The sequence below is a fragment of the Betta splendens genome, chromosome 21 (assembly GCF_900634795.4).
Source record: "Betta splendens chromosome 21, fBetSpl5.4, whole genome shotgun sequence".
In the NCBI taxonomy this organism is placed as follows: Eukaryota; Metazoa; Chordata; class Actinopteri; order Anabantiformes; family Osphronemidae; genus Betta; species Betta splendens.
In genome coordinates, this window is record NC_040899.1 from 10,824,295 (window position 1) to 10,838,914 (window position 14,620).

The window sequence follows — 14,620 nt, forward strand, 5'->3', positions numbered from 1 at the left end:
CTTTTATTCACATTTTATAGGCTTGAATTCAAAATGCATCGCACTAATCAATAAATTTATAAGAAAGCGCTCAACTCACACACGCACAGTATAATAACAATACCAGCAACACAAAGCTGAAGTCAAACACCAAATATTAAATTACTATTTCACTCGTGCCTGTTTGGTGTCATTTAGAAAAACAGCCCATTCATTTGAGAGACATATTACTTCAGGAAAGGGAAGCAAAGGTTCACTGAAATAACCCAGAATTAAGAAACGATTAGTAACAACAAAACACCTTGTCAGCACAATCTGTCCTCACGTGTTTGTGTTCTAATTTGCGGTGATATAAACTTTATCCAGTACCAATTAACAAGTAGAATATTAACATTGAGCTGTTGGAAATCATTTCCATGAAGAAAATATTATTACACGTCTGCTGTTGGGGGTTGATTTCATGAATCGGTTACAGAATGTTTAGTTTGTTTATTTTTTTATTTTTTCTATTCTTTTTTGAGCCAAGCATTCTGACTCACAAAGATACATCCAAATCACACACTTGTGCTCAATCAAGTAATTGTGTTGCATTTATTTAATGCAAATGTGATCGCAGATCTCATTTGCAGTTTCCCATTGTTTGTGGTGTTTTTCCTGTTCCGTCTATGCAAATTCCCGTCGGATATTTCCACCAGCGTGCAAACATTCGGCGCGTCGACAAATTAATTAAGGAATCCGCTTTAGAGAGCGACTGTACCAGCGTGCAGATAAATCCTTGTCAGACACGAACCTAGAGGTGAGAAAAGGGCCTTTTAAGAAGCCTTCGCACACTGTAACACCGCCAAACCATGGATTCAGATGCACTCACCCGTAGTCATTGCAGTACAGCACGCTGTAAGTGTGTTATTGTACACTTCAGAGGGGATTTGGTGAGATCTCTGTTTTAATTAGCCCCCGTTATAATCTAGCGTTTGTGCACATGACAGGCCACTGAAGAGGACACAAATGAAGAGCTCGCGTGCCAGAAAGACGCTCGCGCGGCTGCTGTTCTCTGGCTGCTGACGGAGGCTGACGTCTTCTGATGTGTGCCCCGATTGGCAAAGGGAGTGAGCGGAACAGTCGGGCTGAAAAAGAGAAGGGCTGAAGCACAGAGGGCTGGCAGCGGACCGCCGCGTGCCAAGTACATTAACATATCCATCTGGCGTCTCTTTTTTTTTTTTTTTTTTTTTTTTTTTTTTTGCCTCCACTCGCTTTCACCCCATTGGCCCCCGGTGCCGCCGTCATTGAGCTTGAGTGGGCCCTTCCAGGACAAGGTCATGTTGTTGGCGTATGTTATGAATCTGCCACCTGATCCCAAAGGTGCCTGAGGGGAGCTGGCACTCCAGCGAGCTGGCAGGGTGGCAGTAGTGACTCAATAGCGTGTGCAGAGTCAGGGTCACGCAAGCTCCACAAGCTCAGACTCACTCAGACTCAAGCCCACGTAGCTCCAATTTCGTCTTTGTGATTCTTCTTGTTGATTTGTGTTTTTTTTTCTTGCCCAAAGTCTCTAAATTCATCGCCACCATCCTTCATGTGTGCTGGCGCTGTTAGCATGAGGCCACGACCTCTGCGTGTGCGATTGTGCCGCAGGTGTTGCGGTCGCCGCGCTCTGACCCCTTTCCGACCACATCCACTGTACGGGAAAGGAGGTGACAGGCAAATAAACAGGAGCGGAGGCACAATACACACCAACGAAGAAGAGGTGGAAATATATATATACGACGTGGCCATGATATATATTATTGAAGTAAATCTCAGGTGTAGTGCTTTATCATTATAATGGAGAGCAAACAGCAAGCGTTATCTAAAATTAAAATCATGCCAGTAGAAAATTCAAGACAAATGTTAGCTTGAAGCTGACAGTTTGTAAACTATATGCTTATTCATCACAGGAACCAGTTCTGTACGTGGACTATAAGCAAAGGCAAAGTTTCCGTCTGTGGACTATTAGAGTTTGATGCTTAAAATAATTATTCTGAAAATCAAAACATTGAAATTGGCAATAATCTGCTGAAGAAACCCATCTCCCTGATAAATACATCAGTACTTGTATTGTTATATAACAAGGCTAATAATTAAGATGATTACTTTGAATTGTTGAAGGAAACTCGTGGGACGGATAAAAAGCTGCAGCATAGTTGACCTACAATCCTCACTTAAAGCGGCTTCCTCTGCTTCTGTGCATCGCTGTCCCTTTGTTTTTATTGTCTCGCTGTCTGTCCACCTTCTGTGGGCGGCGAGGTCAAAGGTCAGCCTTCATACATTCATTCATAAGAGCTAGCTGCATGAAAGGCTTCAAATATCAGCTCTCCTACAGAAGTAGAGGAAAGCACTTTAGATGCTCTGCTGTTATTTTGTTTTTATGTTATTTAGTTTCATCTAATATTAATGAAAACATTATTGTTAGACTGATTATTGATAATAAAGTTACATATTTCACATGTACCTGTATAAAAAGGAATGATATTGAAAGCCAAAATGCTTTAGTTGATAAATAATATAGATTTGTGTTGATTTTATGGTGATTTAGACTGTGGACATTGACATTAATATTATTGGAGACCTTGTACCTTTATTAGCTATAATTATGAGATTTATTTATTAAATTAAAATTCCTTTTGTTCCTCATAAAAAAAAAACAAAAATTGTATGAATTGTTTTTAACTGTCAAAACAAACTATTCTAGACCATCTAATCAGATTCATGAGCTGAACTCGAATATACTTTGACTTAATTATCCGTTTGGAAGCAGCAGATAGAAATTCTATGACAGCAGGATTGTTAACTTAAAAAATCAACAGCCGTGACCAAGTGAGGTCATCGCCTGTTCAGCTGCCACAGTGACAGTTGCAGCAAAGAGGCTGAATCCCATTTAGAGTGATGGGCGCCTGACAGCTACTCAGCAGCAACATAACCACCCTGCCTTTCTCCCAGAACCCCCCCCCCCCCAACACACACACACACACACACACACACACACACACACACACACACACACACACACACACAATACCACTGTCATTAGGCATAACAATATGTTTTCCTTTTAAAGTTAGCTGGAATTTCTATATAAATCATTTCTCTGGTATCTGTTATTCCTGCAGGGTCACAAAAGTATCAGTGACCTCTGTCAACTGTGATCTCTGTAAAATACTCTACAACACTGTGTACAGATTTAGAGCCCTGCCCTGTACATATTGACATTCATGATGGCTGAGAAATGGAAATGCAACAATACATGCACCAAAAGAGTAACTAAACCAAACTAAAAAGACAATAACAATAAAATCCCAGTGATATCACGCTTTTGGAAATGTTGGGTCGATGAATTATTCTGGCCCCAGTAATCGTGCATTGAGTGTGTGATGTGGTGTTGTCAGAAATGAAAATAAGTGTGCATGCCTGTAAACACGCAGTCTGCTGAAATGTCCTTGGGTGGGACGCGTTGGCAGCCCTGATGCTTGAACTGCCCTTAGGCTCTGCAGCTGATCCGTATCTGTTACTGTAACGCTGAGCAGTAATCACCGAGCGAAAGCAGCAGTCACATACATGCAACCTGGCATTTACGGACGCACCTTCATTGGCGAAGACCCTGTACTGCGGTAGCGCTGTGCGAAATAGGGCACATCGCTTTTGTGTGTTCTCTGCTTTCTCCTTTATTATTGGGATATTTAGATTTTGGCTCAAGCCGGTCAAGTGAATAGCAAAGTTATGCTACGATCGCTGATTGTTGACAGCCGAGGCCAGAGAAGCTGACCTCAAACTGAATGAATATTAGCTCTGCTCCAAGGCAACTGTTGGTCAGCAAAGCTCTCATTTCATTTGTCTGAACTGTGGTTCAGTTGGCTGCACTCAAAAAAGCCATTTTTTGTTGAAATCTCCTAAAAATAAATGCATGGATTGATCATATTGGTATTAACTCTTTGTATTTACTTCTCCGCTGCTCTCATTCATCCTTATGATACTTTAGTAAACCAGCATTGACTTACATTGCGCATTGGCTTAGTCTGTTGGCATCACTGTCCCTTACTCTTTTAGTTATAACAGAGGGAGGAGACTTATATGTGAGGCCTTTGACGCATCCAGGAACAGCTGATGGCCTGTGTATTTTTATATAAGCCACACTCACCTACAGTAGAGTAAGTACGCTAGGAGCTCAGAACGCAGCACAGTGTCCTGAACTCAGACTACAAACAAAATGATTCTTTTTCACAATAGGTGCAAATTGTAGATAATAGTAAATAGCACCTTGTCAGAGAATAAAAATGATTTTACTAGAAAATCAAATCAATAGCGATAGATTACTAGATTGTGTATCTGTCCTGATACATAGCAACACCAAACATATCTGTAAATGTTCTGAGTGAGTGACTGATGGACTCATTCAAGGCTGCATCCTTTTCTTTGAAAAGGCAACACAGAGTAATATTAACTAAAAGTGGGTGATTGCGTATTGTGTGGCCTCAATTACACTCGCCACAGTGCGTTTTGTGCGCGCATGTAAGGTGGGCAAACCTTCCTCTGCCGTGTAGTGGAATGTGCATTACGCATTCATCAGAGAGAATAAATGTATATGGACAAGGTTTCCCCCTGCACTGAGCTAACACAGTCTGAGCAAAGACAAATTGTTCATATTCAAGCTGCCCCCTAATGTCATTTTCCAAATTCATTCTGACATGGGAGCTCAGAATGAAATGAAAGCCTGCTGCTTTCATCATAATTATGTTATCATTTCCCCCCTTTTCCCTCAGATTCTCCTCCACGCTGGCGTGATTCGTTTCACCTCATTCCTTAAACAGTGATTCCCCTTCTCTCGTGCCCACTGGGATCTTTTTATATCTGTACCATACATTAAACATGTATTAAAGGCAGCAGATGCTGCAATGGTGTCACAAACCCGCACAGTTGTTCACAGCGCGATAATGCGAAAGTGACAGTCACCAAACATCCGGTGCCGTCCAGAAATACCAGCGTTCCATTGCAATGAGGGGGAAAAGACTCCAGTTTCATACCGGGGAGGGGCATCGAGTGGAAGAGTCACCAATCAAATCATTTAGTGAGCCTCCACTACCAAAACAATCACCGGATGGAAGCTTCAGCTCAAAACTGAAGCTGGCAATTGGGAGTTTACAGTGTTGATAGAGGAGGACGTTTAGTTTTTAGTCCCCTCTTCCCAGCACACAAAGTGTGAAGTAGTAAGAAACCAGCACAACCAGTAAGAATATGCTAGGATTTAAGCAATCAGCCTCATCCGGCTGTCCGTCTCCCTGCGCTGCTGCGTTTTCCCACACGGTGTCTAGTCCTTGAAGTAGTTGCAGATACTTAATTAAATCTACAGTAGGCATTGGGTTTATACTGTGTGTGTGTGTGTGTGTGTGTGTGTGTGTGTGTGTGTGTGTGTGTGTGTGTGTGTGTGTGTGTGTGTGTGTGTCTGCCTGCCTCGTCGGGGTAAACGGCGCCAGTCGGTGAAAAATGAATGCCACCTGTCGCCCGTTGGTTTAATCTCCAACTCTTTGCCACCAAATGTGTCATCGCGAGGCCCATCTGAGGACAATTGCATTCACAGAGGTTCTGTTTGCGCGAGTCTGTGAAATAAACATAAATAAGCGTGATGGGGGGTCAGACTGCACACAGACCTGCAGCACTCATCACTCCTCTCTCTCCAGCTGCAAATTCCATCCTTTCTCTGCTATTCATTCTACAGAATAAACTCAGGGACTTTTGCAACAACTGTTTTAATGACAGTTGGATGGAAAAGGTGGCAGCGGTTTCATGCATGCTGCTGGTGTCATATTCAGTCCGCGCATTAGTTAAAGAAGCTGGATGTGGATGCAGGTCTCCTCCGGTGTCCGCGGCGACACAAAAGGACGCCTGTCACGTCGGCCTTTGGTGATTCAACGCGCGCATTGTGTGGGGCAGAGGCCTGATCCCAGCTGATTGAAAAGCTGCCCTCGTCTGGAGCTCGCCTCATAACCCAGTCTGTTTAAAGCCTCCAGGATTTCCTCTTGTGGCAGGTTCACCTGAAACGGAGCTTCCAGCGCTGCCGTGCCCCGCGGCATCCGGCTTCGCTGCGACCACAAACCTCGTTCTCGCCTCGTCCACCAGGGACCGAGACCGACCAAGTCTGTGTCCCCCCCCCCCCACTCGTTCTCATTGTGTTGGCAAATTAGAATTCACAGATTGCCAAGCCATCCATTCTCCCTCTGCTTAATTGTCTTGAAAATTGAGGAGATTACTGGATGCGATTTATGTACAAATAAGAATCTGTCACAAACCTGGCAACGTGTAACATGACAGACTTTGGAAGCTGTAAGCAGTGACCAACGCAGGATATTTACTAGTCCTCAAAGAACGATGAGAGGGCGGGAGAGGTGTGGGGGGGTCTAAATCAGGCTGGATGCATGAATGTATCCTAGGAACTATGACCTCCCATGCTCTGGCAAGAAAGAAGCAGGCGGAGTGAAACCTGGACGGGTTGCCAGTCCATCACAGGGCCACATATAGTGTATAGACACGCATTCAAGCTCATACTCACAACTACAGATGATTTAGAGCCGCTGTGTGTGTGGAAGGAAGGTAGAGGACCCAGAGTGGCTGAAACCACAGCTCAAGGTCACATCCATATAAAAACCTTGTTAAAATAGGACTACTGGTGGCTGTTCCTAATAAAGCGAACAGTGTGTAACAGTGAGAGGAGCTGACTTTAACGCGACGCCAGCCCTCATTGTGCAACGTGTGCGGCAGCGTTTCTACTGTACACGTCTGCTGGGAACGCGCGATCCGATTAAAACAGGTCTGGAGTAACAAAAAGGGGGAGAAAAAGGAAGAAGTGGGACCTGGATGAGGAACGGGTGTTTGTACAGGTGAGATAAGACGTTGGCCCCGTCGACTGTGACAATCACAGTCGCTTAAGTCGCGCGGATGTCAAATCAGAATGTTGCTGCTTTATTTGGCTTTTTTATAAATTCCCTGCCTGACGCGGCTGGTCTTTTCTTACTTTAGCTGTCAAACGGGCTTCACCCCTCCACACACACACACACACACACACACACACACACACACACACACACACACACACACACGCTCACTCTCTCGCTCTCTCTCTCTCTCTCTCTCTCTCTCTCTCTCTCGCACGCACGCACACACACACACACACACTTGCAGGTGAGCCACATGCCTGGAGCTGCAGTCAGACCCCTCGCGTGCTGAAACCACACGTTCTCTCCTGGGACAGAGTCAAATGAGGCAGCGTGATTACGGCCTTACCGGCGTAATCTCACCTCTTCGACTGCTGCCACTCAACTTCACACGTCCCCCCCGGCCCCCCTCCTCCCCCTCGTCTCCTCCCCCATCCGCTCCTCCCTTCGTTCCCCACCGATTCCAGATAAATCCAATTTGTCATGGTTTCGAATAAGGTCTCGTTTTTCCGTCCTCTCGCCACTTCAAACAAAGTGGCTTCTGTTCTGTCCAATTTGAAATATTTCTTGCCCTCCGTCTTTCCTCCTCCTCAGACTCGCTCCTGCAGCGATGTGGAGTGGAGCTGTAGATGCAGGGACTGAAAGCATTTGAACATAGACGGTCTTTTTGCATTACTGCCACTTTATGGGCTTTTTATAGTGAAGCCAACTCTGCTTTTTTGCTTTACTGCCTATGAAGTGAGTGTGGATTTGTGTTTATTAGCGCAATAGATCGACTTTCTTTTTAGTAAATGTTACATATGTGTTTCATTTCCACTTGTATTTAGTAGGAACCTACTGTAATGCACAGGGCAGACGGGTCATCACATCAGTGTCTGTTTTTACAGGTTATTGTTGATTAAAGTAAAGACATAAACAACTCCTCACACTGAGTCCTGGTGTTAATTGAGCTGCCTGTGGGTTAGAGACGCTGTTATTGCCTCACCCACCATTTGACAATAACAAGGGCTTTTCCACAGTCTGGCTGTTGATTGAGGGAAATTATAACCATAAAAGAAACAATGCGGTGGTAATGATCATGATACAAATAATTATAATATATCTAATAGGGCTTCGATGGCTGTTTTAATGATAGTGATGATGATGATGATGATGATGATGAAGACGGACGCTCATGCCTGACAGGAGTCACACGTGTGTTTTTGCAGGTCACACATGCTGTGTGCGCGTGTGACACATGAATGATCTCGCTCCTGTTTGCGCGTCTTTTGCGTGTGTTGCAGGGGATGATGTATCTGGAGGAGCGCAGGCTCGTCCACAGGGACCTGGCGGCCCGAAATGTCCTGGTGAAGTCCCCCACCCACGTCAAGATCACAGACTTCGGCCTGGCGCGGCTGCTGGACGTCAACGAGAAGGAATACAGTGCGGACGGAGGGAAGGTAACGCCTGGAGTCACTTTGTTTCATATCAAGGTCTTCTAGGACCAAGATAAAAGCACACAGACTCATTCTTAGTGCTTTTTTTCACGTGTTGACTGTGTTAATGTGCATAATTTGTTATTAATTTAAAAAATGGGCTGTTTATTTTTTTTTAAGCTGGGTTGCCCAGTCCTGTCAAGTGTATACTGTAGCTGCACTGGAGGATTGGGTATTTAACAGTACTTCCCCCACTGTGCAGTGCTTTGGACCAAGCCATTGACATTGTTCTTAAAGACAACAATAGGCATTTGCATAAATGAGGGCTTTATATCCTTGGGGAGGCGGTTTTAGTGGAGTCAGTGAAATGCCATTCTGCTCTATTAGACCGTTTTATTTACTGCTGGGGAATAGAGTGCTCAGAACCCCACATGAGCGTAGTAACAGAGTCCTTAGGGCTCTTCATACATGGTCTTCTTGCCTTTTTTAAATCTTCGCTCACCTTGTTGCTCCCGTATTTCGTATTTAAAGCCCTCTCCTCTCACGAAGGCATCCTCCGTCTCCCCTTTGCAGCACGTCCGCGAGGGTTCGTGTAAACACTGAGCCGTGCGGTATTATCCCCTCAGCTGAGTGAAAGGCAAACACGCTGTAACCCCCCCACACCCCTCTCCCCTCATCCTCCATCAGAATACACCTGGCCTAATGTAATTGCTGTGCTGGGCCGGATCCCAGGGCGCCCCGTCGCTTGGCCTGTTGTCGCTTCAGCGCCAGTAATTTCGTCAAACCCGCGTTTGATTCGATGCTGTCATAGCTCAGCCACCACAGGTCACCTCAGACCGCCTGCGTTAAACTTTATGAACCAAAACGTGCAATGTACAGCATCTAAAGAAGTGTAAAAGAAGTGTATTCAGCTGTGGATGTACAGTAGAGCATAAGAACCCGCTGCTGCCTCTGCTTCTCCCTGGTAGATGCCCATCAAGTGGATGGCGCTGGAGTGCATCCATTACAGGAAGTTCACGCATCAGAGCGACGTTTGGAGTTACGGTAAGATTCATCATCTGTTTTTAGGGTATATATAATTGTTAAGGTCTCACCACTAGCTTTATACAGTAATGTCATGTCCTAAAAGTTGGACTATTGTGTGTTTTGGAAATGTGATAATGCCTTTTGAAACTTCAAAAATGCATCAGTTTGCCTCCACTATTCAAAATACAAACCTTATACAGTATGTAGCTTATTATTTCCTTTTACCGGCTAAGGTTTGTTCAGCTTTTGTCCTTTAAGAGGTTGCATAAGCTGAGCCCTGTTTCTCACCCAGTCGAAGCGTTTTCCACTGCTGCTTCCAGACTAAGCACTGGCGTCTGCCTCATCTATCTCCAAAGAAAACGTTAACGTCATCGCTCGAGTACAGTCAAGTTCAGGCTAAATTGGAGGAATTGGCGCTGCGTGACAGCTGTAGAGGGCTGAACAACGAGCCGCGATTGACGAGTTCCCCAACTCTTTTAACTGCTTAAACGTGCGGCGCCGGCACAATCACCGTGAAACGCACAGCGGATGATCGGCTCTTTTACCTCCTGTAATAATAAAATCAGTCTCTGCAGCCATTACACCGTCAGCGAGATTTAGATCCGGCGACGTCGTCGATTCTGCCTCAGTCTTATGAGATTTTTATTGTTATATTTCCAATAACAATTTCCAGTTGAAGTCTGCGATGGCTTTTAAAGTCGTTTGGAGAGAAAATGTGCACGATGAAAGAGAATAATGTGCGTTTGATTAAAAGTATCAGTATGGTTCCGCGTGTCCGTGTTCCCATGAGCCTCTGTGACCGGGGGGCTATTATATTGTGTACTTTTACCCCACTTGCCCCTCATTAGCTCATTAACATTAGCACAAGTTCAGACTGGCTGATGCCTTTCAACAAAGCGATCAGCTCCACGTCTCCGTCTTCTCCCCCCTTTGTTTCGTTGCTGCTTCTTTCTCTCTACCTGTTTCTCCTGTCTCGTCATCGTCTCTTCTGACGCCCCTTGATTTCTTCAACATCCTTTCATTTTTGTCGTCCTTTCATGTGTCATCCCCTGCTTTTCCTCCGTCTGTCCTTCTCGACTCTTCGACTCACATCTTTCACTGCGTCATGGATTTGTTTTTTTGATTTCCTACTCAGGGGTCACCATATGGGAGTTGATGACCTTTGGTGGGAAACCGTATGATGGAATTCCTACCAGAGATATCCCTGATCTGCTGGAGAAAGGAGAGCGCCTCCCTCAGCCCCCCATCTGCACCATTGATGTCTATATGGTCATGGTCAAATGTAGGTAGCAAATTACTCTTTTAATCTTGGTACGCGGGCGCTGACTGCAGCGGTGCGACAAGAACCAGCCTCAACAGTTCCCGTTGTTAAATATGAGTCACACGCGCTTTTTGCATCCATCAGCTGTTTCAAACAGTGGAAATACAGCAGGATTTAAATAAGGAGAAGGCCACCTGCTTTTTAGTCGAAGCAGACAAAAATAATTACGCTTTTATTGGGTAATTTTCAAAATGCCACAACAGCTGTTTTATAAAAGCGGGTTAAGGTGGTGTTAAAGATTAATGTTTTTAAAGTGGAAATATTACCGTTCCGAAATTCCTGCCAGCTGCTACATTTCAGCTCATCTTTGCAGTTGATTTTCTAACAATATGAAGGGCACACAAACATCTCTGTGCTAGTGAGAAGCCCTTCAAAATAAAAGCCAGTACTAAAAGGTAAGACGGGAATTAGATTCCTGGCTGTGTGTGACCCCCATCTGCATCATGTGGCTCGGTCTGCTGTCATAGCATCAGGCCCCGGGGGTCACAGGCGACCTTGTAACCTCTGGCCGCTGCTGCTAGGACACAAACGCAGTGCCAGTGCCACCCTGGCCTTGTCCTCTTCAAGCCGCAGCTCCTAGCCTTCACTTGACTTTGACCTTGACTGTTACGGAGACCGCGAATCTGCGCCAACCTGGCAAGCGCACACATACATGCGCAGCAGGCAAAGGGTCACCGTCACGTCGGCCTTGTACCTGACTGTCCGTTGCACCTCTTCACGAAAAATAGGTCTCACTTGGAAATGCACACTCAGTGAAATTGCCCTTCACCATACTTACAGTAGTCTACCTCCACACTTTGGGATTTACTGGCAAGAACCAAGCACCATCTTGGTCCTGAACTTAGTGCCAAGATGAAAGATGATCATTTTATGTATAAAATATCTGGTATGTGTATGAAAAAGCAACATCTTGTCTTTTCTTCTTCATCTTCATTCTTATTTCCCTGGATACGTAGACAGGCTTTGCTCTAGGCCAGATCACATGATTGCTTTGGCATTGCAGCCATGTGTTCACAGAGAATTGGCAGAGGAGAATGCTACTCCATATGGTCGTTCTAATGATGAAACAGTATTTATCTCTATATTGTAAAATTTGATTACAATAAAATGGAATCATTCTTTTAGACCAGAAGAACAGAAACATTAGTTTTCATCGGGTGCAGGATGAGTTTTTTTATAGGTCAGTTTGTGTAAATCAGTTGGAACGCATGCCGTCAAAGACTGCAACATGAATCTTTTTGCAACATTAGTTTGGCAGAGCTGAAAATAAATGGGGGTGGGCTGGGTTTAAAAAGTAGTGCTGCTGTAGCATCCGAATATCTCACCATTACGCTTTTATGTTCAAAGTAATTCATTCACACAGCAGCTAAGTGTACATGTGCCTAAAATGAATGATATAATGTTTAGTATTATATTTAGAGCTTAAGGATTCCTAATAAAAATAAAGGCTTTTTATGCAAGTACAGTAGCAACAAAAAAAAGGAGCGTGGCACTTATGGTAGACGCGATCTGCGTGGGCAGAACCCTTGACACCAAAGTGTGAAAAGTACTGAATTGCTTTGCCTGATCATCACTGACATGTACCCTACACACAGCTCTTCGTTCCACCCACTTAGATGCAGTTAAGTTCAGAGAATCGGGAAATAAATGAATCTAGAAAGGTGTAGATGGGACCTATGCTTACTGCTAAGTGTGGTATCACTTAGCAGGAATAAGGTCCATTTTTGGTTTGGAAAGTAATGAATGTACACAAGCTTAAATCAATTTCTATATATGTTGAATCTCCAAAGGTTGGATGATTGATGCAGACAGCCGGCCCAAGTTCAAAGAACTGGCTGCCGAGTTCACGCGAATGGCTCGCGACCCCCAAAGGTACCTGGTCATCCAGGTAAGTACGTCTTCAAAGGTGCTGGATTTATTTTCCTGAAGGGGATTTGTTTTAACGCCCTGAAACATGTTTCGTCAGGGCGATGACCGCATGAAGCTGCCCAGTCCCAACGACAGCAAGTTCTTTCAGAGCCTCCTGGAGGAAGACGAGCTGGAGGACCTTATGGATGCTGAGGAGTACCTGGTTCCCCACTCCTTTAACATTCCACCGCTGGCGTACACCCCCCGCACACGCATGGACTCCAACAAGGTATTGTAATATAAGAATGTGCACATGTATAGTATGCGGTGAGAAAAGGGTCATATTATAGCATGTCGTCAAACTGTGCTTTAGTACAGTATGTTGTAAAATGGGTCATAGTATAGTATGTGGTGAAAAAAACGTCATAGGTATGAGGTGAGAAAAGTGTCAGAGTATAGTATTGGTGAAAAAGATTATAGTTTAGTATGTTGTCAACACATATGCCTGGTGAAAAAAGGGTCATAGTATGTAATAATGCACATATGCATTATCCTGTACAGTAGACTTGCATTATGCAGGTGTACTGTATAAATTATAGTCCACGGTGGGATGACCACTGATCTACTCCAATGGATCAGGTCAACCCTTACAGAAGGGAGATGAATTTTACAGTTTGATGGCCACTGGTAGCAAGGATCTCCAGTGACGTTCTGTGGAGCACCTGATGTTGATCAGCTTCTGAAGGTGCTCCTCTGTCCAGCCAGCACACTGTGTAGGAGGCAGGAGGCGTTGTCTAGGGTAGAGAGGAGTTTGACCAGCATCCTCCTCTCAGCTACCTCCAGAGCAGAACCAGCCCTCCTGATCACTTTTGTCCAGTTTGATAGTGTCTGCTACATTCATGCTGATGCCTCAGCAGACCACTGCATAGAAGATGACACTGGCCACCACAGACTCATAGAACATCGGCAGCATGTTGCTGCAGATATTACAGGACACTGCTTATATTGTTTTTAATGCTAAGTAAAATGCTAAGTAATGTTGGACTTCAATGTCTCAATAAGGTGTCTGTACAGTAAGTGTTAGTATTTGTCTGCGCAGGACAAGGTTTGGGAGCAGCGTTTCTACCGTGGACACAGGCAATAATTGAACTACGACACAAATTGTTCTTAGACAGGGTTGATTGATAGATTGTTTGAAGTAGCAAAATGTAAAATAAGTAGCAAGTGCACTTTTAACACACCTGGAGTGTGGCTTAGTAATGTAGTGAAACATGTCATAGGGTGCACGTGGTGAAGTGTCATAGTACTGTATAGTATGTGGTAGAAAATAGTGTAGTATAGTATAATACCGTACTGTGATGTATCATGGTACACTGTAACTAAATCATTTTTTCCACCGTTGGCTTTTCAGTGTCTTTTCCGTGACTTTGTTTTTGCGCTGCTTGTACATGAAGTTGTCTCAGCCACATTGTTGACACTGAATATTTAGAACAGGTTTTGTAAAGATACAGAGCTGCTTTCATTCCCACGGCGAGTACCTTCAGCGAGTGTTTCTGCTGCGAGACGAAGACATGTCAGGTTATTGAAGCAGAATAAAGTTTACCACCACAATAGAATCAAATGTATTGTAAACAGAAATACCTAGAAGTAAGCATTTGATAATATTCAGGTGCTCTTAAATATATTTTAATTTCTTTTCCTATTTTTACATAAGCTCTAGTTTAAAAATTTTTCTTAATACAATTTCATTTTTGAGTGCAGCAGCAGAGTGACTGTTATTGAACCATAACAGGAAAGTCAGCCTAAAGTCAAAGTAGTCATCGAGATCATTCAGAGGGTTTCTGACGAGATGTGGGAATGACCTTTCCCAGCATGCACTACCAGACACTCCTGTTTAAGCACAGAAGATTAAAGTTAAAGTTTGATATTTCTCCTCTTGCTCTTTTCCTCTGTCTGTTTTTTTTTTCCTTTGGTCTTTTTCCGTTTTGAAATGACAGTAATTGCCTCCCTCCAAACTGAATTTGTAGCCAGATTTCCTCTGTCCTGTAGCTGCTCAGTTGCTCATCGACTTTTTT

General features: G+C 44.2%; 1 protein-coding gene across 2 annotated transcripts in view; it reads left to right on the forward strand.

Annotated features, from left to right (window-relative positions):
* LOC114847230 (receptor tyrosine-protein kinase erbB-4-like) overlaps window positions 1-14,620 on the forward strand; it is a 170,513-nt gene that overhangs the window by 147,887 nt on the left and 8,006 nt on the right. For both annotated transcript variants that reach the window (XM_029136751.3, XM_029136752.3), the window contains exons 21-25: window positions 8,219-8,374; window positions 9,319-9,394; window positions 10,512-10,658; window positions 12,488-12,585; window positions 12,664-12,834. In XM_029136751.3, the coding sequence (XP_028992584.1) occupies window positions 8,219-8,374; window positions 9,319-9,394; window positions 10,512-10,658; window positions 12,488-12,585; window positions 12,664-12,834 (648 nt within the window). The remainder of the gene's footprint in view (window positions 1-8,218; window positions 8,375-9,318; window positions 9,395-10,511; window positions 10,659-12,487; window positions 12,586-12,663; window positions 12,835-14,620) is intronic.